The 26,335-nt window shown below is 62.0% G+C and overlaps 2 protein-coding genes across 4 annotated transcripts in view; one reads left to right on the top strand and one right to left on the bottom strand.

Annotated features, from left to right (window-relative positions):
* Positions 1–758: 758 nt before the first annotated feature.
* TMEM63A (transmembrane protein 63A) lies at positions 759–25,948 on the top strand. Of its 3 annotated transcripts, none has more exons than XM_078077845.1 (24): positions 759–880; positions 3,623–3,805; positions 5,435–5,634; positions 7,329–7,408; positions 8,458–8,524; positions 9,393–9,430; positions 11,394–11,536; positions 12,583–12,634; positions 12,979–13,087; positions 13,736–13,806; positions 15,640–15,720; positions 16,192–16,315; positions 16,403–16,536; positions 17,606–17,743; positions 18,851–19,004; positions 20,296–20,402; positions 20,525–20,611; positions 21,053–21,115; positions 21,511–21,673; positions 22,046–22,151; positions 23,022–23,189; positions 23,835–23,950; positions 24,203–24,265; positions 24,917–25,948. In XM_078077845.1, the coding sequence occupies exons 3-24, from the start codon at positions 5,449–5,451 to the stop codon at positions 25,088–25,090; spliced, it is 2,424 nt and encodes an 807-aa protein (XP_077933971.1). In that variant the 5' UTR covers positions 759–880; positions 3,623–3,805; positions 5,435–5,448; the 3' UTR covers positions 25,091–25,948. The 3 variants fall into 3 exon arrangements, with proteins under 3 accessions (XP_077933971.1, XP_077933970.1, XP_077933972.1); XM_078077846.1 differs by lacking the exon at positions 759–880 and adding an exon at positions 986–3,165; XM_078077844.1 differs by lacking the exon at positions 3,623–3,805 and having other exon boundaries at positions 761–880.
* EPHX1 (epoxide hydrolase 1) overlaps positions 25,922–26,335 on the bottom strand; it is a 31,650-nt gene continuing 31,236 nt past the window's right edge. Inside the window, exon 9 of the mRNA XM_036113536.2 lies at positions 25,922–26,318. Coding sequence (XP_035969429.1) covers positions 26,117–26,318 — 202 coding nt within the window. The 3' untranslated portion in view covers positions 25,922–26,116. The remainder of the gene's footprint in view (positions 26,319–26,335) is intronic.

Genomic DNA, 26,335 nt, shown 5'->3' with positions numbered 1-26,335 from the left:
GAGGCCAAGTGTGAGGCCCTTGGCAGCAGGAGGCAACCCCAGGAGAGGACAGATACGCAGGCACTTGTCAGGCAGACAAGGGCTGAGCGCAGGGGCCCTCGGCAAACTCCAGGAAATAACTAGTGGCTGGGATTTGGGCGGGGGGACGGGTTGGGGGGCAAGGAGGAGGCCAGATGGGACTGAAAAGCACTATTGGAGAGGCAGGAAGAGCCGCCGGGCACCCACCCCGGCCCACCCCAGCGCAGAGAGCCAACAGGCCGGCTCCAATCAGGGGCAGGGAGGAACGGGCAATGAAAGAGGCGAGGTCAGGCACGCGAGAGGGTCGAGAAGCTGCAAGGGCGCCCGCCCACGTGAGGGTCCAGTGCCGCCCGGGCCTTCCCGATCGGTAGTGCTGGAAAGGCCCCGAGGTTCCCCTGCTCCCAGGCCTGGGGCTGCAGATGCGGAAGACGAGGCCCGCTCAGGCGGGGCGCCGGAGGCCGCTGCCCGGGAGCGCGGCGTCCCGTCCCGTGCGCCCCGTCCAGTGCGCCCCGTCCCGTGCGCCCCGCGCCGCCCCGGCAAGCTGGCAGCCCCTCTGCGCAGGCCCCCGGCTCCGGGGAAAACGCGCTCCCGGCGCGGCCGCGCAGCTCGGGCCCGGGGGTCGTCGGCCACCCTGCGACCTCCGGCCGGAGCCGAGCTGCGCGTCCTCGCGGGGGCCAGGGCTGCGCGCGGGGGGGGGGGGGCGGGGGCCGCGGGGCGCCGGTCGCCGCCGCAAATTGGGCCGGCGGCGCGCGCGCGGCTCTGCGCATGTGCGGGAGGCGCCGGAGTTCCCCTTTGCAACTTTTAAGGGCCTGGGGACGCCGCCCGGCCCGGCCAGGTGGAGCCCGCCGCGCCCGCGCCGCAGGTAGAGGGGAAGGGGCGAGGCGGAGGGGGCGGAGGGTCGGGTCCCGGGCCCACAGCCTTTCCGGACTCCCCCTGCGAGGCTCCCTCTCCCCTCGCCTCCCCTCGGGGACTTGTCCCCGGGAGCCCGACCTCCCAGCCGGGACGGGGAGAGAGGAGCGCAGCCGGGGTGGGGGCTCTTCCTTCTCGGACTCTGTTCCTCGCAGGCCTGGGAAGGGGCCGGGCGCCTGAGTCCTCTGCTGCTGGGAAGGAGTAGAAGCCCCTGGGGCTATCTGTTCCTCAGGGACCCCTGCCCGCGGCCCTGCCGGCGCCCCGCGGAGGGAGGCCGGGCGTTCGGGGAGGGTGAGGAGAGTTCTGCCAGGAAACCCAAACCGCCCAGGTCCGGGGACCTGATAAGACTGGCTACCTGAGACGCTGGGGTGGCCTCCACCTTTCAGCCGCCGGTGGTGTCCTCAAGGGCAGGACTCCACAGTGCGGGAGACCGAGTGACCGCCAGCTTCCTTCCCCGCGGAACCTGCGCGGCTGCGCTTACAGTGTCCCGGCTTCCTGGTTCGGCTGGTGGGCTGTGCTCCCCAGGCCCGCCCGGGGCACAAGGGGGACTGTGGAGGCGTGCTGGGGCCTTTCGGAGGCCCTGGCGCCTACAGGGTTGAAGACACTCGTGGGGGACGGGGGAAGATCTCCCTGTCATCCCTCACTGCAGGAACAACCAGTATTTCTCCCTTTTCCTTCCTCCCCTCCTCTGACACGTGTCAGAGTCCCAAGTGTGCTTCTGCCTCCGGAGAATGGGAACAGAAGCAGAGGACCCCTCCTCTTCACACGACCTCTTCCTTGTTTAGTGTCGGGGCAAAGATCTCTCTTGAACTGGGCTGTAACAGGGAAAAAACATCAGAGGGAGTCCTGACATTGTTTCCCAGTAGCTGGAGGAGTGACTTAAAAACCAAGAGCTTTCGAGTGCTCGCTGGGACTAGGCCCTGGGCTAAGTGCTTCATGGCATGGTCAGCCGCGTAAGTAAGCGGAATAACATCATCGCCCCCATTTTACGGAGAAGGAAGTCAAGGCACTGAGCATTTAAGCCACTTGTCTAAGCAACATGGTACCCTAAGTGCAGAGCCTGCTCAGGTAACTGCTGGGTGCCCTGCCTCCCCGAGGCTCCAGGGCCCATATCTATGGAGGGAAACTGTTGTCCAGGGTCCCGGGTCCTGTCTGGTGGTGCTTTAAGAACTTTGTATTCACTCGCAAGCTTCTCCTGCATCCGGCAGATCCGAGTTAGCTCCCGTGGCAGAAGGGCTGGAGCTGCTCGTGGTCTCGCTGTTGGAACAGAATCGGAAGGTCTGTGCTGATAAAAAATACCCTGAATTTGCATGGGGCCTTCTTGCAAGACCCGACGGGGCTCACGCACCTCCTGCAACATTCTGCTGGCTTTTCTGGAAGGAAGGTGTCGATGGTCAGGTGTGCTGCCGGTCAGGGGCCCAGCCTTGCTGCCAAGTCAGGCGGGCAGTGGGCAAGCTTGAGACCGGCTGTTGCATTCAGCCCTCCCTCCTGATGGCCACTACCAGACTCTGGGGTGCCCAAGGGCTGAGCTTGGAGTTGGGGGCCCAAGTCACCTGCTGCTCCGGCTGCAGGGCCTCAGTGGTGGCTCGGCCTCTCCTCCCCCCAGGTTATTAGAGAGCTCTCTGCAAGGCACGGGTAAGGCTTTGGACTAAGCGGGTCTACACATAGGGGAAGATTGCCCGTGCGCCAAGCTGGGGCCAGTTAGGCTCCTGTGGCCACGGGGCCTCCTTGCTTCTTCCCCCCACTGAGCCAGCTCCCTGCCTCCTCCCCAGCCCGGCAGGGCTGCCCTGTGGTGCTTGGGCCCCCAGCTGCCCGGCTCACAGCTTGTCTGTTCGGGAAGCTGCAGGGGGGCTGGTCCTGGAGGCACTGTGATGTTTCAGCAGAATTGGGACATGACGTGTGTATAGCGCAGGGACAGTTCACGACTGAGCTGAAAGGTCTGCGGGGGCGGCTGGCTCTGCCCTCAGCTGGGCGCCTCCCCTGGAGGGGCTGGCCCAACCGGCCACAGTCCGGGGCACCCCGAGGCTCCCTCCCGGGCTGGTAATATTTGCTGGCTGACCTCACCAGCTCTTACCCAACTTTGTAAAACCACCCCGGGGAGCCTGTTTGGCAGGAGCAAGGTGACTTAGAGGTGTGCCCGGAGCCGACGGAGGAAGAGGACTCACCTTCCTCCCACGGGGCTGCTGCCCTTCTAGAAGTCCCGGCTGGCCGCCCCTTCCCAGGGACACTGCTCCCTCTGTGAGCATTTTATGAGGAGGATTTGTTTTTTCTTCCCACGTCACCTTTCAGGCCTTCCTTGTTTGTTGTGCTGTGTTCCTTCTCCTGACTCTAGTCCTTGGACAGCAGCTGCCCTTGGGGCCCTGATGAGGTCCTGGACTCAGAGGCTGACCCGGAGCCCACAGCCACCCCTGCTCCCGTGGGGTGGACACTCCCCAGTCCCCGCAGTGCCTGGAGCCAGAGAAGAGGGGAGAGGCTGCTGACGTTGGGGGGAGGAGAGAGGAGCAAGCAGCACAGAGGAGAGCCCAGCACCAGTTCTGGGAGCTGGGGGGTAGAGCAGGCTGGGGGAGCCCCCGGGGAAGAGCCAAAGCCTCCATGTGGGTGCCTGAGCTCAGAGACGGGGCAGGTGTGAACGCAGGGCCCTGTGCCAAACTGGAAAAGGCAGCCCCCGGTGACTCGGGCCGTCTGTGTTCTTTAGGGAAGCCTGTGAAGGCTGGTGCTCCCTGGTCCTGGGGTCAGGAAGGCCCTGCAGGAAATGAGTAGCAGGCCCGAGGCGTCTTGGGAGGTGGCTGGGGCCGCCTCTGTCTGTGCCAGAGCGGGAGGGGGAGCCGGCTCCAAGTGAGGACCTCTCTGAGGGACGCGCCCACAGTCCTTCCTGCTGGTGAGTGTTGGGCGGGAGGGAGGGGCAGGCACTGGCCGTGCAGCGTCAGGCCAGGCCCTGTGGTCGGGGTGGGGCTGCTGGGTGACATTTAGAGCAGGGAAAGCAACAGGATCTGTGTCCCAGAGGTAGTCTTTGTGACTCTGTTCAGAGCCACCAACTGCAAGGCCTCGTATCTTCCAGCCATTGCCAAGTCTCTTGCGGGGGTGAGAAAGTGACTCGGCCTTCTGGGGCCCCTCCCAGGCCCCCGGACCTGCCACCCCCACCCCCTTCCTGCACTTGCTGTCATGAGTGTGAGACTGTCCCCTGCCAGCCCCAGGGGTCAGAAGTGGCCCTCAGCACCCCCTACACACCCCAGCAGCATTCCCAGGTAGTCCAAACACCTGGTTGGGTTGTCTGTACCTTTTCTTCTTGTCCCAAGAGTTTTGTTCCTATAGCAGCTTAGAAATACAGAGCCAGGGGCGCCTGGGTGGCTCTGTCGGCTAAGTAGTCTGACTCATGATTTTGGCTCAGGTCGTGACCTCAGGGTCGTGAGATAGAGCCCTGTGTCGGGCTCCTCGCTCAGTGGGGAGTCTGCTTGAGGGTTTCTCTCCCTCCCTCTGCCTCTGCCCCCCCCACTCATGTGCTCCTTCTCTCAAATAAATAAAGAAAATCTTAAAAAAAAAAAGAAAGGGAAAAAAATATCAGACCTAGCAGAATCCCCAGATGTGGGGAGGTGGGAGCTGGAGGGAGGGTTGCTGAGTATTTCTGCTGGCTCTTCAGCCACAGACAGCGTGAAGCGGGGGCCAGAACTCGGGCGCTAACTCTGGGGCCTGGTGTCAGGAGACAAACACCGGAGATTTCCATTAGCTTCACAGGGGTACCAGGAGCCTCAGAAAGGAAAGGTCAACAACCAGCCGGGAGGAATATTTGCTTTGGAAATGCTGGGCCTTCCAGTTAGACCAAGGGTACCCAGGAGGGTGGGGGTGGCAGGACAGAGCTGGGGTGTGCTCCAGGGGTCCCTGAGGAGCCCCCTCCCTCCTCCCATCCTCCTCTATCTCCCCCAGCCCCCACCCCACCCCACCTTCTCTGGCTGCCCCTTCTGGGCCTTCACGGAGCTAATGTGGGGAGCCAGACGGGGAGCGTGGCAGGGCCGGAAGAGGCTGGGTCTGAGGCCGATTTGGCGCTGAGCCCCCGAGCCTCAGTTCCAAGCGGAAGGGCCTGCTTCGGAGGCCCAGCTGGACAGCCCAGGAGCAGTGGGGCCGGGGCACTGACCGTTGCCACCTTCTTGGATGTCCCTTCTAATTTGTTGATTCCTGCGTTTACTCCCCGCCTTTATCTCCCTCCCGTCCGGGTCTGTCCCCTGCCTGCCCATTGGAGCTCCGGGGCCCCCACAGGATGCTCCCTCAGCAGCAGCCCCTGAGGCCACGGCGGCCCCTGGCCGTTCGCCCACTCCGGGGAGGCTGCCAACTCTGTCCCGGATGAGTCCTCCCCCCGCCCGGCTGACCCTTGGGGCTGTCCCCACAGTGGAGCTATTCTCATGGGCCCTGCCAGGCTCCTTGCTGCTGGCCCCCACCTTGGCATCTGCCAGTGCAGGCCGGGAGACAGCAGGGGCTTCCACACCCTGACCGTCGGCCCGGGTTTGCTCTCCAGGGAGGACAGGCGCGATGACCGGCGCCCGCCCCCCGGAGCTGTGGCAGTCCAAGGCGGTGTCCATGCGTGAGCGGCTGGGCATCGGGGACCAGCCCAACGACTCCTACTGCTACAACTCGGCCAAAAACAGCACCGTGCTGCAGGGGGTCACCTTCGGCGGTGTCCCCACTGTCCTGCTCATAGACGTCAGCTGCTTCCTGGTGAGACCCCTCCTGAACCGTGTCCCCCTCCCCGCCCTTACCCCGTCCCCAGGCTTTCTGGGAAGGTCAGGTGAGGAGCCAGGCCCACCTGAGTGTGGACAGCAGCTCTGCCGCCCACCTGCTGTGGCCACGGCCCGCGTGTGCCACTCCGGACGGCGGAGGTCAGGAATCTTAGCTGCGGAATTTCCGGAGAAGATCCCGTCGGGCTCTGCAGGGACAGAGCCCACGTGGCTGTACCTCTGAAGCTGAGCACCCCCGGAGTTAGCAGCCTGTCGTGTGGGGAGGCGCGGGAGGGGGGGCCGTCCGCAGGGACAAGAGCTGTGAATGGAAGGTGTGGGTTCCAATTAGAGTGGCCACACCTCCCGGCCTAGAAATGTCACCTCCCGTCCCCACTGGGTCCTGGGCCTTTTAGGGGATCAGCCGCGGAGAAAAGGACAGACCTCGGAAAAGGCCCCCCTTCCTCAGAGCTGGCGCACACAGTGGCCTCTCGTTAGTGTAGACCTCCTGCTTCCCAAACAACCCCTAGCCTAAAGTGCACCATTTTTCTCCCCTGTGCCGACCCACCTTTGGCCGGGTGGCAGGTGCTGGGGTCAGGCGCACCTTCCTTTGCCTGCCCGTGGGCCGGCCAGTGCCTCCTGATGCCTTCTCCCAACGTGTGACAGAGCCCATCGGAGTAAATGGGGTGGGACGGGGGTGGGGGCGGTGAGCCAAGGAGAGACGTCTGGAGATGGAGGCGGACACCGCTGAGGGGGGCCTGGCTGAGGAGAGAGTTGCTGGCAGTGGTGGATTTTTATCATGGGACACTCGGGGTGCCCCTGGGAGCCAGAAGGGCCTGGAAAACGTGAGCGCGCGGGAAAGGTCCACACGGCAGCACGGTAGGGCAGGAGGGCAGGCACCTGCCCAGCAGGCTTCACGTTTACCCTAAGACAGGACTCACCTGCCTGTGGAGGTGTATCAGCAGCTTCCCCACCCGCCTGAGCTAACCCCTCAGAGAGCAGGAGCAGGGCCCCCCTGGGGTTCTGGCCTTCTGGATTCCCTTCAGGGGGACAAAACCCACTTTTAAAAGCTCAGCTCCTGACTGGGGCCGGCAGGGTTGTGCTCAAGGAAAATGGCTCCCTCCCTCTGCCTCCCTGAATCTTGAGGGAGGGCGCCTGTTCAGGGAGCGGGGAGAGGCCCAGCGGGTCTGAGGACCGGCCAGGGCCGAGGTGTGGGGAGGGAGGAGAGAGCTAGAATGTACAGATTTTAGAGCTAAAGGGGGTTAGGGAGATGGGCCAAGGGCCCCAGCCAGTGGAGGCTGAGCCCACCGGAGCACCAGGTCCTCGGTGGGCATGGCCCCTCCGGGAGAACCAGACACCAGGCAAAGGTGTCACCGCTGCGGCTCAGCCTGGGGCAGCTCTGCCTCCTTGTAATTAAACCTGCATGTCGGTGTGAAGTGAGGAGGGAGGCTGGTCCCCAGGGCAGCTGTGGGCCCAGAGCTTGTCTCCCTGCTCAGGAGCAGCGGAAGGCCTGTCGGGGCTGGGGAGGGAGGGTGGAGAACAGGGCCAGTGCGCAGGACGAGGGGGCGCGGGGGAAGCCCAGCGCACCGTGGATGGCTGTCGTGCCTCAGGCACCCCGGACGGGTACTGGCGAACGGGGGGGGGAGCTGTCCCGCGCTCCCTACAGGTCACCTGATTTGGTTTCTTTTCTCCTTTTAGTGTTTAATTTTGGTGTTTTCCATCATAAGAAGGAGATTCTGGGATTATGGCCGCATTGCCCTGGTGTCAGAAGCAGACAGGTAACAAGGACACGTCACCTCGAGTGTGTGTGTGTGGGTGTCGCCGGGACGGGCGGGCGGCCCACACGAGATGCTGACACAAGACCGTGTCCGTTGCCAGGCCGGTGCCAGAAGTGCCGTTGGCTTCAGGCCGTGGAGGAAATCTAGCTGCTTGCACATGTAGGGCTTTCGTCAGCAGCTGAGAAGGATGCCGATGGCTTTCTCACCTTGAACGTCTTCAAGTGTCTCTTCTTAGAAATGAGCTAGTTTGGGGCTGGGGGCGAGGCAAGGCGGGTGAGGGGAGCTGCCCCTGTCCTCGCTCGGGGTCAGCATGGGCTGGTGGCCCTCGCTCAGCCAGCGTCGGGGAGTCTGGCGAGCAGGGCCCCCCTTGGCCAGACCCCCCCCAGGCCCTGACGGCTCATGACACCTGAAGGGGGGGTCGGAGTCTAGGCCTGCGCCCTGGCATCTCCAACCCCAGCTGTTGCCACACGCCGGGATCTTGCATCAGGTGCAGAATAGGAAGCCACAGGGGAAACGCATGTATGCCCGGGCTGCCCTGCCCCCCAGGGCCTCCTTGGGCGACCCCCGCTGCTCTTGCTCCACGGGCCGTGTTGAAACGTGGTCTGTGCGGCAGGGGCGCGGCGTGTTCGAGCACCTTCCTTCCTTGCAACCTCAGTGCCGGCATTTGCGAAAGCAAAGCCATAAAATAGTTACGTCCCTTAGAAGTGGTGGTGTCGTAGATTGGACAAAATGCAGCATTTGTTCCAAGTTTTATTCAACACATTGGGAAGCAGATCGCATACGTCGACGCTCTGAAGTCCCATTAGGTGGACCCGTGGGCGTCGCGGCCCTGAGGCCCCAGGGCGCAGGGCACAGGGGCGGTGCTCATGCCCGAGCCCTCGTCACTCACCCCTGTGAGGCAGAGTTTCACGTCTCACGCCCAGGTGTGGGCATCCACACATTTCGTGGGCCGAGTTGTATCTTGTGCCAGACCTTGAGGCAGGCTTGTAGCTTTGGTCTGGGACGTCAGGTGTAGACTTTTCTGTCATTCTTCCCTTTTGTGTTTCTAGTGAGTCCAGATTCCAGAGATTGTCGTCATCTTCCTCTTTCGGGCAACAAGATTTTGAAAGCGAGCTGGTTGGTACCAAAGGGAGCGGTGTGGCAGTGGCTGTGGTGGGGGCAGGGGCAGGCCGCCGCGCACCTGTTCAGCGGCTGACTCGGGACCCTGCGTCCTGAGTGGCCAGTGCTGGTGACAGCTCTTCTCAGCACCGACCAAACCACCTGACTTGGGGGGCCCAGGACGGGGTCACCTCTCAGGCAGAGGGCTCCCCGAATCCCCTGCCGTCCCAGCGCTCGTCTCTGTGATCACACTCAGGGACAAGTGTGACAGCTCATTGTTGACTTGCTGCTGGCTTGAGCCACCTGTGGGCAGGAACCATGCCTTATCCAGTCCTATCACCCCGAACGGATGACGACTAGATGTGTGTGTCTCCCAGCTGGGGGGCAGCCCAGCTCTGGGGGGATTGTGCGTAAGAGACGCGATGGACAGTAAAACCTACAGACCCCCTCTTCCCTCCGTAACCCCACTCCGGGGGGGGACTGTCCCATCCACGAGGCTTGTCTCCCTGCGTCCATCCCATGTCTCAGCCCATCGTTCGGGACAACCTAACAGAAGCCCGCGGAAGCTTCTCTGAGGCTCTCCTGAGCACCCTCCCGCTCTCTCTTCAAGTTCAGCATTTGCCCCTGGAGCCTGTATGATTCCGCAAATTGTCAAAGCTTGAGAGGTTTTTACAAGAGTTCCAGGCATGGGGTGCCTGTCACAAAGGACTGGGAGCGTGGAGACCCTGTCACTTTAGGGACACGTGGTAGCTTCCTGAATTTGGGACAAAAGCGTTGCTTTTGCATCACGGGAGGCTAGGTGGTTATTTAGGGCATGGACAGTGATCACATCTGCCTCCTAAAGACACATACGTCCACGGCTGACCCCTGCTCTCTGCCTTTCCAGGGATGCTGCCCCTGGCTGACCGCCATCTTCCGCCTACAGTGAGTACGGCCCGGGTGGCTGGTGTGCGCGTGCACCCGTGTCTGTGTGTGGGTTGGAGCGGGAGCGGGGGGGTGTCTGGCTGTCGGTCTTTGTCTGGGGGGGGGTTAGCGTGTTTGGCCCGTGAGAAGGAAAGGTCAAAATGCCCGACCCCAAGATGGGGGTCTCTTAGCTGCTTCTCAGCTCAGGCCCAGAGCAGAATGTAGGGACTAAGAACAGGGGGCCCAGAAGCTCCTGCACAAGCTCACGGAACTGAGTTTTTGTGCTCTAGGCAGGAACGATGGCCCCTTGGTATTTAACACCAGCACGCCCGACGGAGGCTCTTCCCGGCAGGCTTCCGTGTCTGGTTTAGTGCAGAGAGGAGAAAGAATGATGCTTCAGTACATTCACCTCATTGGGTTAAAAGTGGCCTTGTTTTTAAGATGTGGGGCCTGCAGAGAGAAACCCTATCAAGCAGGATCCGCTGCGGTCGTAGGCAGCACCCTTTCATGGTGCCGAGATACGCGAAGCACCTCTCAGAATTGATGATATCCAGCAGTTACGGGACGCTGGGGATGTCCCTCTCTCTGGGCCTCAGGTTCCCCAACTGTACAAGGGGGAGAGGTGCATTTGCCAACCCCACCCTTCTCCACCACCGCAAAATCATGTCACCAGGAGGCATTTCTCCTGATGCTGGAGGTCATAACATACTCCGTGCAATAAGTCCATCACAGAAGGAAAAGAATCAGTGAGAACAAATTTGAGGACACCTAGAACCCTCCCCCTGAGGGATGCCCAGGGCATGTTCTTCGGTTGGCTACTGGGGGGGGGTGCGGCTGGGTGGGGCTCAGGCCACGCCCCTGCCCCTGGGCTGGGGACCCCACCCCCCTGGGCCGGGTGGGGCAGCGGGGGACACTGACTCATCATTTCCATGGTAACCCGTAAAGGCGGTGGGCAGATCTGCTCTGCAGCAGGCTCCTCTCCCTCGCCCCGTTTTCATGGTTCTGTGTCCCCTCCAGCCCCCCCCCCGCGCTCCCCGCATGGACACGCACTTCTCATGGAGGGGCTGTCATGGTGCCGCCGTGTATCCTGTCTGTCACCGTGATGCTGGCCCATCTCCGCTCTGCGGGTTTTCTCCCCGTCTGTCCCTATCGCAGAAAGGACAGCACCTTGATGTTTCCGAGGCTACAGTTAAACCTAGCAGCTGCTGACAGCCAGCATTCCCACCGACATTCAGAGAGGCCCCACAGGGTCCTTAGAAGTGCCTTTCCCAGCCAGATCGGAAGGCAGAGGCATGTCCCCAGAAACACCGTGGATGAGAATTGCTCATTCATGGGTTTGAGTCTTCATCACTACTCCTTCCAGAAGCTGGATCCTGGGGCAGCTCCCTGTCAGGGGACTGGGACAGAGGGGGCCCCATCCTTTGTCCATGGCACAGAGGTCTGGCTGTCGGCCTCTGGAATTTTCCAGGTCCCCAAGCCAGCTGGAGCTTCCAAATATGGCACCCAGGAAAGGGTGGAGCGCCTGTGGCCCCCCCAAGCAGGACGCAGGGAGGAGGCGGGGCAGCAGAGGGCCTGAGCCCCGAATGCTCCATGCTTCGGGGACCGGCTCCCCCTGCCTCACAGCCTGCCTGAGGGGAGCCCCGGGAAAGAGTGGGGGCTGCGAGCCTGGCAGCCACCCTGCCGTGACTTTGCTTATTCACGGCGGCGGGGAGGGCTGCGGTGCGGGTGAGCTTCAACGCCTCGCCCCTGCACAGATGGCTGCTGAGACGGCAGCTTCCTGGGGGTGCGGTGCGGCGGGCTAACGGGGCAGGCTCAGGAGGCCCCATCCTCGCTGTGCCCGCACAAGCTGTGTGACCGGGGATGCGGGCTGCGTCCTCATATGTAGAGCGGTGGGGGTGGGACGGGAACCCGCCTCCCAGATGGTCCTGAGGACTGAGTGAGGCCACTGCCGCTCACTGAGATTCCATGTGCGTGTCTTGGCCAGTGATGACCAGATCCTGGAGTGGTGTGGGGAGGACGCCATCCACTACCTGTCCTTCCAGAGACACATCATCTTCCTGCTGGTGGTGGTCAGCTGCTTGTCCCTGTGCATCATCCTGCCCGTCAACCTCTCGGGTGACCTCCTGGGTAATGACCCCTTGTCCTGCGTGACTCGGGCCTGAGCAGAGCCGCGGGGCTCTTTGTGATAGGGCAGAACCCCAGGACTCATGCTCGGATTCAGACGTGAGGAGTCCTCGAGGTGACTCTCGGAACTTTCCCTTCTGCCCAAAGGTCCGGAGACGACCCCCGCCCCCAGCCAAGAGCTGCCCCCCCCCGTCAATTTCTGATTCTGTCTGAGTATGAGGAATAAAACCCCAAGATTTGTCAAATCAGGCTTTTGGAGAGTGCTTTCCACTTTCCTGCCCCCACCCAATCAGGAGGACATAATTAGTGGATCTGGAAGATGTTCGTGATGCTCAAAGTCAAAATCAGAGTGTGGAACAATGTTTCCAAGCAACTGCAGGAAGCCAGCTTCCAAAATGCCATCACGAATCCACTTTTTTCTTAAAAAAAAATTTTTTTTTAAAGTAGTCTCTCCACCCACCGTGGGGCTCAAACTCACGACCCCAAGATCAAGAGTCGCACACTCTGGGGCGCCTGGGTGGCTCAGTCGTTGAGTGTCTGCCTTTGGCTCAGGTCATGATCCCAGGGTCCTGGGATTGAGCCCCGCATCGGGCTCCCTGCTCCGCGGGGAGCCTGCTTCTCCTTCTCTGCCTGCAGCTCTGCCTACTTGTGCTCTCTCTTTATCTCTCTGTCAAATAAATAAATAAAATCTTTAAAAAAAAAAAAAAGAGTTGCGTGCCCTGTCGACAGAGCCAGCCGGGCATCCCAAAAATCCACTTCTTATGCCCAGTGATTCCCAACTTGGTGTTGGGCCCAGCTTAGGATGATTTTAGATTTCTCACAGAATGTCACAAGAATCTCAGAGCAAGAGGAATTCAAAGCTGACTTCCCCACATGGTGGGTTGGGAAGAAGTTGTCGGGTACAGCAGAGGCCTTGGTTGGTGGAGCTCTGAAAATACTGGACAGATGGTCAGGTCCTCTGACGGGTCCGGAGCCACACACCGAGGCTGCCGTGCCCCCTCCCCCTCCACTAGCCTGACCCTGGAACTATGTGTCTTGCTTCTCTGCAGACAAAGACCCTTACAGCTTTGGGAGGACAACAATAGCAAACCTGCAGAACGAGTGAGTATGGGGTGGGGGCTTTGAGGGTGCTGACGGGGCGGGGACCAAGGGGAGGGCAGATTCCAGAGCCCGGGCTCGGCTGGAGAGTCCTCAGCCAGTGGGCCGATGTGCGAGAGCCCCTCTGCAGCCAGCGCGTGTGGCTGGGTGGTGGGCATGGACGTGGCCCCGTGGCCCCCCGCTCTAGAGGGGCACTGGCCACGAGGCCGCTGTTGGAGGCATCTGCTGGGATGGAGCCGTTGGCCCTCAGCTCAGCACTGTGAGGGGACCCCGGGCCCAGCCCCTGCACCCCCACCCTGGCTTGGGAGCCCAGCCCTGATGGCAGGTGGTGTCCCCGCCCCCCCCAGCAATGACCTTCTCTGGCTGCATACCGTCTTCGCTGTCCTCTACCTCATCCTCACCGTGGGCTTCATGCGGCATCACACGCAGTCCATCCGGTACAAGGAGGAGAGCCTGGTGAGTGCGGCTGGGGGCCCAGGGGGGTCAGAGCCCAGTGGCATCCCCGGCGGGTGGGCAGATGGCCCGGGACTTGGGAGCAGTGAGCTTCAACAGAGGGCCTCTGTGGAATGTGGCTGGCATGTCTGCACTCAAAAATGACATTCTCTTTTAAAAAAAATTCGGATTATTTTAGAACATGGATTTATCCCCTTCTGTGTTGCCAACTAGCCCTTAAATTTGTGGGGTCCGGGCTTATAGTTGCCTATCCGAAGTACCTTCTCAAAGTTCGGATTGGGAGCAGCCCTCTCTCTTTGTAACCCACAGCTTGATGGGGAGGAGGAGTTTCTGTGAGTTGGTTCTGGGCCTGGGTCCTCCTCTCTGCTGTGTAACCCCATTTGAGTCCCTCACCCTCTCTGGGTTCCTTCTCCCATTCTCGTCATGCAAGGGAGGCTCGCAGAATTGCTTGGGACGTGTATTGTGTGTACAGTCTGGAAGGCGGTGCTGCGGGCACGGCATCCGTCAGGGCTCCGCCAGGTGGCCCGGAGCAGCCCAGCCTTCCGAGCTCCCGCTGTTTCCTTCGGGGAGGCTCGAACAGGGCGGAAGAGCGGGGCCCGCCTGCGGATGGACTTGCCCAGTGACTCCTCTCCCTGGCGCATTTCTCCACAGGTGAGGCGGACCCTGTTCATCACGGGCCTCCCCAGAGACACCAAGAAGGAGAGTGTGGAGAGCCACTTCCGGTGAGCGGGGCTGCGGCCCCTGCGGGTGGGACAGGTGCCTTAGGGGAGCACTCTGTGTCCTGCTTGGGCACCCGGAGACCGGGAGAAGGGCCTGGCCCTGCCACACGGTCATTGCGTGGCTGCTGGTGCTGTGGAAGGGTTCCGGCTGGGGCGGCCTACCCTCTGCCGGCCACCACGGCCGCCCCGGGTGACCGCAGGTGCTGGAGAGGAGGCCAGGCCCTTGAGGGCACAGGGAAGATGATCTGCCGTGGGCTTCTCAGCATCAGCTGTGCAGAGACTGAAGCCTGAGACAGAGCTGGTCTCCGAAGGGGAGGGCCTGCGGCTGGCCCCTCCGCCCTTCGAGGGCATCTGGGGAGGGGGCACGTGTGTCCAGAGCCCTGTCCTCACAGAGCTCACCATTCAGTGGGTCCAAGCTCTCCAGGGCAGGACCTCCTTCCCGGCAGCCCCCACTGAGCACCTGTTCCCAGGGCTCCTGCAGGGGGCCGGGGGGGAGAGGAAGCATGTGCAGGGCTGGGAATGGAGCATCAGGACAGGGGTGGGGGGAGAGAGCAGGTGCAGAGGCCCCTGGACCCCCTGGGCTGCAGGTGAGGGAGCCAGGCTTCTATCCGTCTTCACTCCCCACCAGCTCAGCAGTCACTAGTCTGTAGAGCGGACTAGAGGTGGAGGATGGTGTAACTGAGCACCATTTGTGAAGAACGCTAAAGAGTTGTAAAATGAGTGTTTACAATGTATTGACTAACCTTTTCAGAAACTCCAAGTATTTTAGAAATACTCTTTTATGTAAACAGATACTGGCGTGCTTTTTCTCTGTTCCTTGAAATACCTCCCGAGGGGCCTGCTGGGCAACACTGAAAACCATTGTTTCGTTTGATGTATAATCTTAAAGAGAAAAGAAAAGCCCCCTCCTACCATACAGACACTGGATCGGAGATCTCCTAGCTTAGGAGGCCCTTTTGGTGCATGCGGCCGCGGCAATCCCTGGGGACCGATGTGGGTGTCTGCGCTGTGGCTGGGATGCTCACGCTGGGGTTCCCTTCCCTGGTGCTCTTCCTGGGATCCCGGCTTGTCCTGCTGTTTAAATCAGTGGCTGACATGCCTGTGGGCTTTGTCTCTCTCACGAAGATGGACCCAGAGGGTGCCTGGCATGTGTGGGTGAGGACTTTGTGTGTCTGGGGAGGGAACATCGTGCGGCGGTGCCAGGCTGCCTGGATTCAGATCGCGGCTCCGACAGCCACCAGCTGTGTGGCCTGGGGCACAAGTCCTATAACCTCTCTGACCCTTATTTTCCTCATCTGGAAAATGGGGATGAAGCCTCCCACATTCTGATGAGGATTCAGTTAATTGTCTAACGGTACCTGCCAATAGCAAGGGTACGCACAGCATATGAACAAGTAGATGCGATCTTACTATGACGGTTAACGCATGTGCAGACATTTTCTGGGCTGAGGGTCTTTGCTTTCATTAAACCTGAAATGTCTGTGACCTTCAAAAGGGTCACACACTGGATAGGGTTTCGGTGATGGTCCAAGGTCAAAGTGACCTAGAGCCAATGATAAATCTCTTCCTTTGGGTGGGTGGAGGACATCAGCAATGGTGTTCAGCCTTTGCCAGAAGCACCTGCTGATTTAAAGCCGTGAGGGTCTAAACCTGTCACTTGCAGGCACTGACTTTCATGCTATTAAAAAAGGCCTCTTTGTATTACATTTCAAAATTTCCCCTTTTGATAAAAGACAAAAAGAAAAGAGCTCTCTGCTGGCACACAAAAAGCCTTGGAGACTTGGGGGTCTCCCCGCCTGGGGGTCCTCTTTTCCAACGGGCATCTTTCGGGCACAGGGACGCGTACCCCACGTGTGAGCTGTTGGACGTCCAGCTGTGCTACAACGTGGCCAGGCTGCTACACCTGTGCAAGGAGAGGTACGGGCGGCATGGGCCCCTCCCCCGCTGAGGCCCCGCCCTGTGCAAGGAGAGGTACGGGGCGGCATGGGCCCCTCCCCCGCTGAGGCCCCGCCCTGTGCAAGGAGAGGTACGGGCGGCATGGGCCCCTCCCCCGCTGAGGCCCCTCCCTGTGCAAGGAGAGGTACGGGCGGCATGGGCCCCTCCCCCGCTGAGGCCCCGCCCTGTGCAAGGAGAGGTACGGGCGGCATGGGCCCCTCCCCCGCTGAGGCCCCGCCCTGTGCAAGGAGAGGTACGGGCGGCATGGGCCCCTCCCCCGTTGAGGCACCTGCCTCCCTCCCGCCGGCCGTGGCCGGAGCCCTCGCTGGGGAAGGCAGCAGGGCGGCTCTGAACTCCTGGGTCTGGTGGCGACCGGTGGTTGGACGGTGGCGGGGGGTGTGCGCCACAGGGTCAGCGCGAGGCTGACGCTCCCCTCCCCCCCCGCCCCCGCAGGAAGAAGGCGGAGAAGAGCCTGAGCTATTACACGAACCTGCGGGCGAAGACGGGCCAGTGGACCCTCATCAACCCCAAGCCCTGCGGCCAGTTCTGCTTCTGTGAAGTGCCGGGGTGTGAGTGGGTGAGGGCCCGGCCCCGGCAGGAGCGCGCCACGGGGTTCCCGACCCCCACAGGGCCGCGTGGTCACGGGGGGTGTGTCCGCCGGCAGGAGGACGCCATCGCTTACTACACGCGCTTGAAGGACCGGCTGACCGAGAGGATCGCCGAGGAGCAGTGCCGGGTCCAGGAGCGGCCGCTGGGGATGGCCTTCGTCACCTTCCAGGAGAAGTCCATGGCCACCTAGTGAGTGGGACCCTTCCCCGGCCGACTCCCCGTCCCCCTCCAGGTGACTTGCTGTCCCTGTCGGATGCAGGTGGTCCCGCGGAATCCATCCCAGGGATTTGCCGGTAGCATTTCCATCTCCTTCCCTCTCATCCCAGCCTGTGCTTGTGACAGCTGGGCGGGGGCGATTCTTCGGATCCCTCTCGGGTTGTTGCAGACTCACCCTCTTGCTGGGCTCTCACCAGCTGCCCCAGGGATCCCGTTGCCTCTGTCCAGCATTTTGCCCTCCTTCAGATGTCCACTCTGGACCTCAGATCTTCTTCTGTGCCCCGGCTTCCCAACCCGTAAAAATGCACACCCCCTGGGCACTCGGGGCACTCCCTTCTGCAGAGCCTAGGCCTGGGGAGGGTTGCAGGGTGCAGGCTGGTATGGGGCGCTGGCTCCCAGAGCAGTCCCATGCCTGGGGTTGGGAGAGGACTGGGGACAGCAGGTGGCCACACAGATGCCCCTCCCCCTGCCTTCTCTGCGGCAGCACAGGTCCAGGAATGGACCCTGTCACAAGGGGAGAGCCGGGAGGGCGCCTGTGGAAAGCGGGTGTTCCAAGGCAGGAGCGGGGGTGGGTGGGCATGGAGATGGAGAGGGGTGAGGTGGCCGTCCTGGGGTGGGTGTCAGTGGGAAGGAGTCGGGGAAGGGCCGGTGAGACCCTGGCCTGGCCACAGGATGTGCCCACAGCGCCAGCATGCGGGGTGAGCGGGGGGGGGGGGGGGGCCCGGGGAGGAGCGGCGGGTTGAGGCCGTGCAACAGCGTGGGAGGCAGAGTCAGACGGATGAGGCGCACGCCTAAGTGGGAGGGCCTCAGTTTCTCTATCCGTAAAGCAGGAGTCCTCCCTGGCTTGCCGGGTTGTTCTAGGGATTCGACGGAATCCTCCCTGGAGGGTGCCAGGCACGGCTTTTCTAAGCATTACCTGTAATAAACTAATAAAGCCAAGGTCCCCTGCCCCAGGGGCCCTGCTCTCGCTGGGTCCCGTCTCCCATGTCTGTACGTGGCCCCTGGGCGGCCGGGTCCTGGCCACTTCTGCTTTTCCCGTCAGCATCCTGAAAGACTTCAATGCCTGCAAGTGTCAGAGCCTGCGGTGGAAAGGTGAGCCCCAGCCGTCCTCCAGCAGCAGGGAGCTCCGCACCTCCAAATGGACAGTGGCCTTTGCCACTTACCCCGAGGACATCTGCTGGTGAGCCCCCGGGCCGGGCCGGGGTGGGACAGAGGCCCTGGGGCCTGCGGGAGCTGCCCTGTCACCTGGAAGCCCGGGCGGGGACTGGCGGTCAGGGAGGTCCGCATGCGGCCCCTGCTTCTCTCTGGGCCAGGGCTGGGGGCGTGATATGTGTGTGTGTGGGGGTGTCCATGCCCCGGGCTTCACTCCAGTGAATCCAAAATATGGAAAATAGTATCATTTTCACACGGGATCAGTTATTTTTTAGTTGAGATGTTTCTCTTTCTCATACTTAGTATCTTTGAAATGTAGTGTGTATGTTACCTTGGTTGGGACCCCCGCTGCAAGGCTCAGCAGCCAGGCAGGCTCCCCGTGGGCCCGGCTCTTGTACCCCCCACCCCATGCAGCCACCTGTCTGGCCTGGGGGACACACTGGTGAGCTACGCTGTGTCCACGGGCCCATTAGCGAGCCTTGAGCAGGATGCAGGGGTGAGGGCAGCCCCAGCAGAGGCCTCAGCACGGCTGGCCACAGTCCCCCACCCCGAGAGTGAGCTTTGGGGGCTCTTGTCCACTGGCTCTAGCTTGGCCTCCGAAGCTCCTGCTTCTCATGTCACAGGGCTTACCAAACTCAGGGGTGGTTTGTCTGTTCTTGGTGGGGTGGGAGGCCGGGACAGGCTGCAGTGGGGCCCCAGCCCCTCTGTCCCCTGCCTCCCCCTCCCTGCACCCAGCCCCTGGCCCTGCTGGGGAGGATGTGTCACTAGTCACCAAGGCTGCCGACATGGCCGAGACGTACCGGCTCAGAGCCTTGCTGCCTGGGTGCTCATGGCATCTCTTTGGTGGGTTCTGGCCCCCCTGCTGTTGCCGGGGAGCCATGTTCGTGGTGGATAGCCTGTTTTCCCTCTGAGCTCAAAGGGACCCCAAACTTGACATGGCTGAAGCTGAAGGTCAGTACAGAGCACTTGCCTGTACTCCTGAGGTTGAAACGAGCCCCCTGCCGGAGCCCTCTGTCTGGTGCCTTGCCGTGCCTAAGCTTGACCTGCTGACCCACCTACTCCGGCCGCTGTTGGCGTGGTGGGCAGCCAGAGCCTGGGAGATAAGCCTCCAGGGCCTGTGTCCTCCCCTCTGCAGGAAGAACCTCTCCATCCAGGGCTTCCGCTGGTGGTTCCAGTGGCTGGGCATCAACTTCACTCTCTTCGTGGGGCTGTTCTTCCTGACCACGCCCTCCATCATCCTGTCCACCATAGACAAGTTCAACGTCACCAAACCCATCCACGAGCTGAACGTGAGTGACCATGCTGCAAGGCCCCTCCTGCAAGAAGGCGTGCTGGGCGAACGGGAGCCAGGGGAGGGCACTGAGCCGGGAGCAGCGTCTCCGAGCAGGGGTGCGGCCAGCGGTACGCGTGCACAGAGGACGCTCCTGCTGGGGCCTCTGCTGGGGCTGCCCTCACCCCCGCATCCTGCTCAAGACTCGCCAGTGGCCCGTGGACACAGCTTAGCTCCCCAACGTGTCCCCCAGGCCAGACAGGTGGCTGACACCGGACCTGGGGAGGGCTGGGGGGGCTGAGGGGGTAGGAAGGAGTGACAAGTGCTTCACAGATTGGGGCAGCAGGGTGCAATTATTTCTTTCACGTTCTGGCGTCCGATAATCTTGTTACAAAGCCATAGAATCTAGATAATAAACAAATTATTTTTTAAAATCTTAGATAAATCGAGAATAGCTAACACTCCCTAAGTTGGTTTCTGCTTAAAAAGGTATTGGTTTCCGATGACTAGCTCTGCTGAAACATCACCCTAAGTCTTCTTTCTTTTTTCCAATTCCGCTTGGCGTTCAGTTAATCATGCTGGGAAAGCACGCAGGGCAGGAGGCTCTGAGGCCCTGGTCCTCGCTCTGCCGTCCCCTGGCTGATGAATTCTGAGCCTCGGATTTTCATCCGACGGCTGGAGTGAAAGCACCTACCTTAGCATCTTCACGGGGCTGTGGTGATGGTGACCTCATGAGCTAATGTGTGGTCGGAGCATTTACAGCCTGTAAATATTCACGCCTTTGCCAATTAGGTGCCCCTGATTCTATAGCATTTTTTAGGAATTGGCCTTTATGAGTCTTTCTGAAGTACGCCACCTCGTTTTCATGAAGTTTTCTCTCTATGGTTGTGCTCATTTTATCAGGGAAAGTAGTAAGCTGGTCGGCTCGTGTGACAGCAACCGTGAGCGCAGGGGGCACACACAGGACTGGCCCCCGCTGGGCCGGCGGGAGCTGAGCGGGCGGTCGTCTGGGGAGGCCCCGCTTCGGCATGCCCGCTCCCCTTGGCCACCACTGTTCGCTGTGTAGAGGGAAGCCAGGGGGCGATGGGTCTGGTCAGTCGGACCGGCGGACATCAGCTGTGTGTGAAGTTCCTTTCTTCGCTCCAAAGAGCTATACTGAAGTCCAGGGCGGTTATGACCCACTCAGCCAACGTGATGGAATACCTACCCCATACCAGGCCCAGCATTGGCTCCAGGGTGGGGGTGGGGGGCAGCATGACCAGGAGGCCGCCGCCCCTCCACCTGTCTCCTCTGTGGCCCTTGTTTTCCAGGACCCCATCATCAGCCAGTTCTTCCCGACCCTCCTGCTGTGGTCCTTCTCGGCCCTGCTGCCCACCATTGTGTACTACTCCACGCTGCTGGAGTCTCACTGGACCAAGTGAGTGAGCAGGGCGTGTGCCCTCCGCCCCCGCCCCCAGGGCAGCAGGCACCCAGCAGGGGCCTCCCGGGTCGCCAGGAGCACTTGGGGGACTGGGGGGACCCACCTCTGGCTTCCTGCAGGTCAGGAGAAAACCGGATCATGATGTCAAAAGTCTACATATTCTTGATCTTCATGGTGCTGATCCTGCCCTCCCTCGGCCTCACCAGGTACCCACCACGACCTCCTGCCCTGAATTCACGTCCGGTCACCTCTGGAGAGCTCTGTCTGTCCCCGGGAGAGGGGAAGTTGTCTGGGGGTGCATGCCAATCCCTGGCGACATCCACGCTGGGCCCACCCACTTGGGGTGCCCTTGGGCTGGCTCACTGATTCTTTTGGAGATACGGTCTTTCTTCCTTAAATGAAGCTTGAACACGAAACGAAGCATCGACCGTCGCCCTCGGGAAAGGAGAATCTGTGTCCTTTAAGGGGGGAGTTGCTGTGGAAGCCGGCCCTGATTGGTGATGCTGGAGGAAAGGGGCACCTTAGACAAGAGACGTGGACCTGGAGGTTCCACCTGCTGCTTAGAGCAGAAAAACGTGAAAATGCATAGTGAGCGCAGGGAGCAAGGGACAGAAGTGCTCACGGCATTCTTTTTGTTTTTTCCCCAGTCTGGATTTTTTCTTCCGGTGGCTCTTTGACAAAACTTCCTCAGAAGCCTACATCAGGCTGGAGTAAGGATTGTCCACACTGCATTTGGGAGCCGCTGTCCCGGGGACACGTCCCTTGGGGGCTTGGCTGGGGCTGCATGGGGGGGGCGGGTAGTCTTTGCTCCGGGAAGTCCTCTCCTCCTGCGACCCCAGCACCCCTCCTAGGCGCCTGGCGGGGTGAGGCCGGGCAGAGCCTTTGGCAGGCACCGAGGGGGCTGACCTACTTTGCGCCTCGTGTGCAGAAACATGGTTCATCTCTGAGGCCAAAACTCCATTGGTGGCCGTCTTGTTCATTCTTTGAGACTTATTCCTGAGAACGGAGCCACCCGGGGAGGAGAGGAGTAGTGAGCCCTGTGGAGGTGCCTTCCCTGGTGGCAGAGAGGCTCCTGGACCTCGGCTCACCCCCCGCGGCCCCCCAGGTGTGTCTTCCTGCCCGACCAGGGCGCCTTCTTTGTGAACTACGTCATCGCCTCGGCCTTCATCGGCAACGGGATGGAGCTGGTCCGGCTGCCGGGCCTGGTGCTCTACACCTTCCGCATGTTCATGGCCAAGACAGCGGCTGACCGCAGGAACATCAAGCAGGTATAGGGGCGCGGTGGGCAGGGACAGCATATAGACTGCCTCCCAGGACCCCAGCCTCTGTGCCGGGTGGCTCCCCGGGGGTCTGGCCCCGGAGCCTGGGGGGGTCACTCTCCCGTCTGTCCTGAGCACCCTCTCCGCCCTCTGCCCCCCCCCCCCACCTCCTGGCCTGCTGGGTTGACGCGATCAGATCGAGGGAGACACGAAGGGCCCGTGAATCCTGGTGGCCTGGGTGGGAGCCCAGCGAGGCTGGGGGCTTGCGGAGGGCACAGGGACCCCGAGAGGCCGGGGGGGAGCTGCGCGCCTGCCGTTCCGAAGTCGTCCTCCACGCTGTCCCCCGGCGGCCCCGAGTGAGCTCCTGGCCTCCCCGCCCAGAACCAGGCGTTCCAGTACGAGTTCGGGGCCATGTACGCATGGATGCTGTGTGTCTTCACCGTCATCATGGCCTACAGCATCACCTGCCCCATCATCGCGCCCTTCGGTGAGTGGCCCGGGGGTGGGGGCCGGAGCGGCTGTGCCGCTGACCAGCAGCCCTCGCTCGAGCCCATGCCCCGGTCCTCACCGTGCCGCATGGTGCACGCCTGCGAGGCAGGTCTGGTTTCGCGGATGAAGCACCAGTGGGACGGGGTGAGGAGTAGACCCGGCATTTGAACCGGGGACCGTTTGACTTTAGAGACCAAGGCCTTGCCACTAAAATAAACATCAGGTTCCTGGATTTTGGCACCAAAAAAATATACGTATATAAATAAATAAAAATCAGAACTGCAGACAGATGGAAGATTCTGGAAGGAAACAGAACACTCAAGAGACCGTTGGCCTTGCTAGCTGAGGTTTCGGGGCAGGAGGAGGTTTTAGTTTTCCCTGTGTGCTCTTGAACTATTTAAAAAATGTATAGTATTACTCTTCAAAAACGAAACAATTTTGTAAAAAGCATGATACGATCAAAGAGGCAGCACCCACCTTCTGTGCCGCCCCTGAGGCAGGACCCTCGGGCACCTGTTGACTGCTGGGTGCAATGGGTCAGCATGGCTGGGGAAGGGAAGGAGAGTGGGGGAGCCTTGCAGGATGGGGGGGCGCTCGCGGGGGAGAGCCCAGGACGAAGCTGAGGCCGGGCATCTGGGTGTAAAATAGCTTCTTTATGCAAAATGGTCCTAGACACCTCTACTCCTTGGTGTCAGGGAGAGGCTGGGAGGGGGGAGCAGAGAGAGAGAACGAGGACGCGAGCAGCCAGGTTCTGCATCTAGCCCTACTTGGGCTTCATGCGATCGGACAGATCACCAGCCCCAGGAGGCTGCAGGTAGAGGAGCCCCGTGGCCCAGCCAGGTCTGCAGCTCACAGCCCATCTCTGCAGGCCTCATCTACATCCTGCTCAAGCACATGGTGGACCGGCACAACCTTTACTTCGCCTACCTCCCGGCCAAGCTGGAGAAGAGGATCCACTTGGCGGCCGTGAACCAGGCCTTGGCCGCTCCCATCCTGTGCCTCTTCTGGCTCTGTTTCTTCTCCTTCCTGCGCCTGGGTGAGGGGCCCTTCTGACCAGGGCAGGCTGTGGGGTGGACACAGGAGGCAGCCCGGGGCCTCCCAGTCCCCATTCATAACAGCCGGTCAGGTCCCTCACCTTGGTGCCCAATCAGAACACGGTGCCCGGGCGAGGGCTGGTTGGGGGCAGCATTGACCACCCAGCTCCCGAGCTGGCCGGAGCCCGGGGGACCCTGGCGACCCCAAGTCAGCGGAGAAGCTGTACAGAGAAGGTGGTCCCTTTATCCATGCAGAGGGCCTGAACCGGAGAGGGGCAAGCTGGTCCAGGCTGCCCTTTGGGGCGCAGGTGGGACCGGGTCCTCAGCACAGGGTGGACAGGAGGAGAGGGGGATACTCTCCGGCAAACGACAAAGGCAGGAGGGCTGTGACCAAGCCCCGGTCAGGTGAGGGGGGCCTCCATCCCATGTAGCCAGGGCAGTGGAGCCTGCCGGGAGCCGGCCCAACAAGGAAGCAGGCAGCTGAACACTGACTTGGGGTCCCAGTTCCTGAAATCTGACCGGGGATAATGCCAGCCATTCAGCGGGTGCCCCCCTGGGTGCTCCTGGCCGCGGGAGAGCTCACACACGGTTCCTGCACCAGCTGCCCCTCTCCCCCCCCAGCATGGCTGGTGTCCCTCTGTCCCCAGGTCTGAAGGCCCCCCTCACCCTGTTCACTCTCCTGGTCGTGCTGCTCACCATCCTGGTCTGCGTGGCCTACACCTGCTTTGGATGCTTCAGGCACCTCAGCCCGCTGGACTACAAGGTGAGGGGATGTGGGAGGAGCAGGGGGTGGGCACGCGCCCCACTTGTCACAGCCCTGCGAGCCGGTGGCCTTCTCCCTGCCCACCCCTCCCCTGCTCCCTGGCGCCCCCCCCCCCCCCCCGGCCTCGGCTGCTGGGAGCTTGGCGCCCGCCAGTCCTGGGATCCCAGCTGTTAACAGTCTGTGTGTTTGGAGGGTGCTAGTTCAGGGAGCCCGGTTTTGTTGATCATGGCGAGTCTCTGCTGTCACCTGCAGATGGAGGACTCAGGGAGCGACAGAGGAAGTGAGGCAGACGCCCCCCGGCCGGCACCCTTCACGGTAAGTTCTGCTTCTTCCCGAGCCGGAGCGGCTCCCGGGGGGACGGAAGCGCCTTGATCACGTGGCAGCCATGGTTCCAGAAGGAATCTCTAGTCCCGCGGGACGCTTCACCTGCACGGGCGAAGCCACGTTCCAGAAGGAATGGCTAATCCCTGTGTAGGTGAGGCCACGTTTGGCCAAGGTGCCGCCCCGCCCCCTGGTTTCCGTTTCCGGCCCGGGTTCCTTCTCTGCAGGTTTGATGGCTGCCGCTGGGCCTCTCCGGGAGCGGCCTGGCGGGCGCCTGTGGCCGAGGAAGTGAGCAGGAAACAGGGTTGCCCCAGCGCCTGCCTGCCGCATGAGGCCCCAGCGCCCCCCACAGAGCCAGGTCTGGCCAGCCTTCTCTCCAGCCCCCGCCTCCCCCGGGTCAGGCTGTCTGTAGGGCTGTCTGTCCTGGGACCAGCCCCGGCGGAGAGAAGGTTCTTGGACTCATTCCCCCAGGGCACCTGCCCCTGCAGACCAGGGAGGAGGCAGGGCAGGTGGATGGCCTGAATCCCCTTCTCAGCCCGGCTCTGGGGAGGAGCAGAAGTGGAGTGTGGGAGCACTGGGTCCGGAGTCTCCTGCCCGGGCCCCCCACTCCCGCTCCGAGCACTCAGGCCCCCTGTTTTCTGGCAGCCCTATGTGCCCCGGATTCTGCAGGGCTTGTCCTCGGAGAGAACTGCCCTGTCCCCACAGCGGCAGCAGACCTACGGCGCCATCCACAGCATCAGCGGGACCGTCCCGGGGCCGTGCCCGGCCCGGGGCCCCGGGGCCAGTGACAGTGGGCCGCCTGCCTACCAGGAGGCCTGAGGGCGGCCGGGCCAGGCCCGGAGCCAGGAGAGGAGAGCCAGGCGGGAAAGTGGCCTGACTCAGGCCCCACCTGTTTTAAGCATAGCTGCTCTCAAGAGATGGAACTGGAAAGGTGCGCCTGCCCTTGGCCGAGGAGGACGGGCCAGGACGACCATCGGGTGGTGAGCGCCGGCTTTTCCAGCCGAGCAGCTCTGTGCTCCCACTCGCTTGCCGGGGGCCCGGCATTTCCAGGTCCCCCTCCTGCACAAATGTCCAGCCGTCCCTGGGGTTTTAGCAGCATCATGTGTTGGAGTTGTGCACCCACAGCCCCATTCGCTGTGGTGATGGTGCCAGGTACGGGGGAGAGGGGAGAGTGCAAGAGCCCCCTGGAGCCCCCAGCTCGAGGCGCACACTCAACCAGTGCATAACCAAAGAGCCTGCGGCCATCCAGGCTGGATGGGGTCCAGATGAGGCTGGGGGTTCATGCCGGCTCCCCTCTCCGAATCCAGCCCTCCCCCTCCGGTCCCGGGAGTCTGCTGCGGGAGCAGGAAGGCCGTGGGCCAGTCCGGGTTGGGTGGGCTGCGACCTCGGCTGGAAGGGCAGGTGGCCCCTTCCTTTTCCTCCCTGCAGGGGCGGGGACTGCAGCCTCCCACGGCCTCCAGGGGCAAGGGGGCGATGTGCGTGGGGGCCCACCCCATAGGGGCCGTGTGTGGCCCAGCCCCTGCCACCCCGCTGCCCAGGACACGGGGAGGGGGTGGAGCGTCCTGGAGCCAGCAGGGTCCCCTCCTCAGCCCAGACCGCCGACCGGCCAAGTGTACTGGGGGGGGCCCCATGTCACCTGGTTCCAGCCACTCAGAATAAAATCGTTTATTACCCCTGCTCTTGTGCAGGCAGTGAGCAGGGGCCCGGCAGGGGCGGGAACAGGCGTGGGGGTGTACACTGTTGCTAGGAGAAGACGGGGAGGCTCGCTGCTCCTCGGGAGCTGCCCAGGGGGCGGGGGCAGCCTTCGGCAAGGGAGCTGCGGGGTGACAGCCCACCCCGTGGCCATCAGCCCTGCTCCAGCAGCCCCACGAACTTGCCGATGTCCTGGGCCAGCAGCTCGGGCTCCTCAAAGGCAGCAAAGTGGCCCCCGCGGGCCATGTAGGAGTAGGAGAGGAGTTTCGGGTACTTGAACTTCACCCACTTTTCTGGCACGTGCATTAACTCACAAGGGAAGGCAGCAAAGCCTGTGGGCACGTGGACCTTGATCCTGGAAGACACAGCGAT

Source organism: Halichoerus grypus, chromosome 7 (assembly GCF_964656455.1).
Source record: "Halichoerus grypus chromosome 7, mHalGry1.hap1.1, whole genome shotgun sequence".
NCBI classification, from domain to species: Eukaryota; Metazoa; Chordata; class Mammalia; order Carnivora; family Phocidae; genus Halichoerus; species Halichoerus grypus.
This window is presented reverse-complemented; position numbering and strand designations above follow the sequence as displayed.

Bases quoted from the DNA above. Each gene is read 5' to 3' on its own strand.
- TMEM63A (XM_078077844.1), top strand. From the start codon at position 784: ATGTGCGGGAGGCGCCGGAGTTCCCCTTTGCAACTTTTAAGGGCCTGG. The intron at 11,537-12,582 runs GTAATGACCCCT...GCTTCTCTGCAG, and splicing joins CCTCTCGGGTGACCTCCTGG to ACAAAGACCCTTACAGCTTT. The intron at 16,537-17,605 runs GTGAGTGGGACC...TTTTCCCGTCAG, and splicing joins GAGAAGTCCATGGCCACCTA to CATCCTGAAAGACTTCAATG.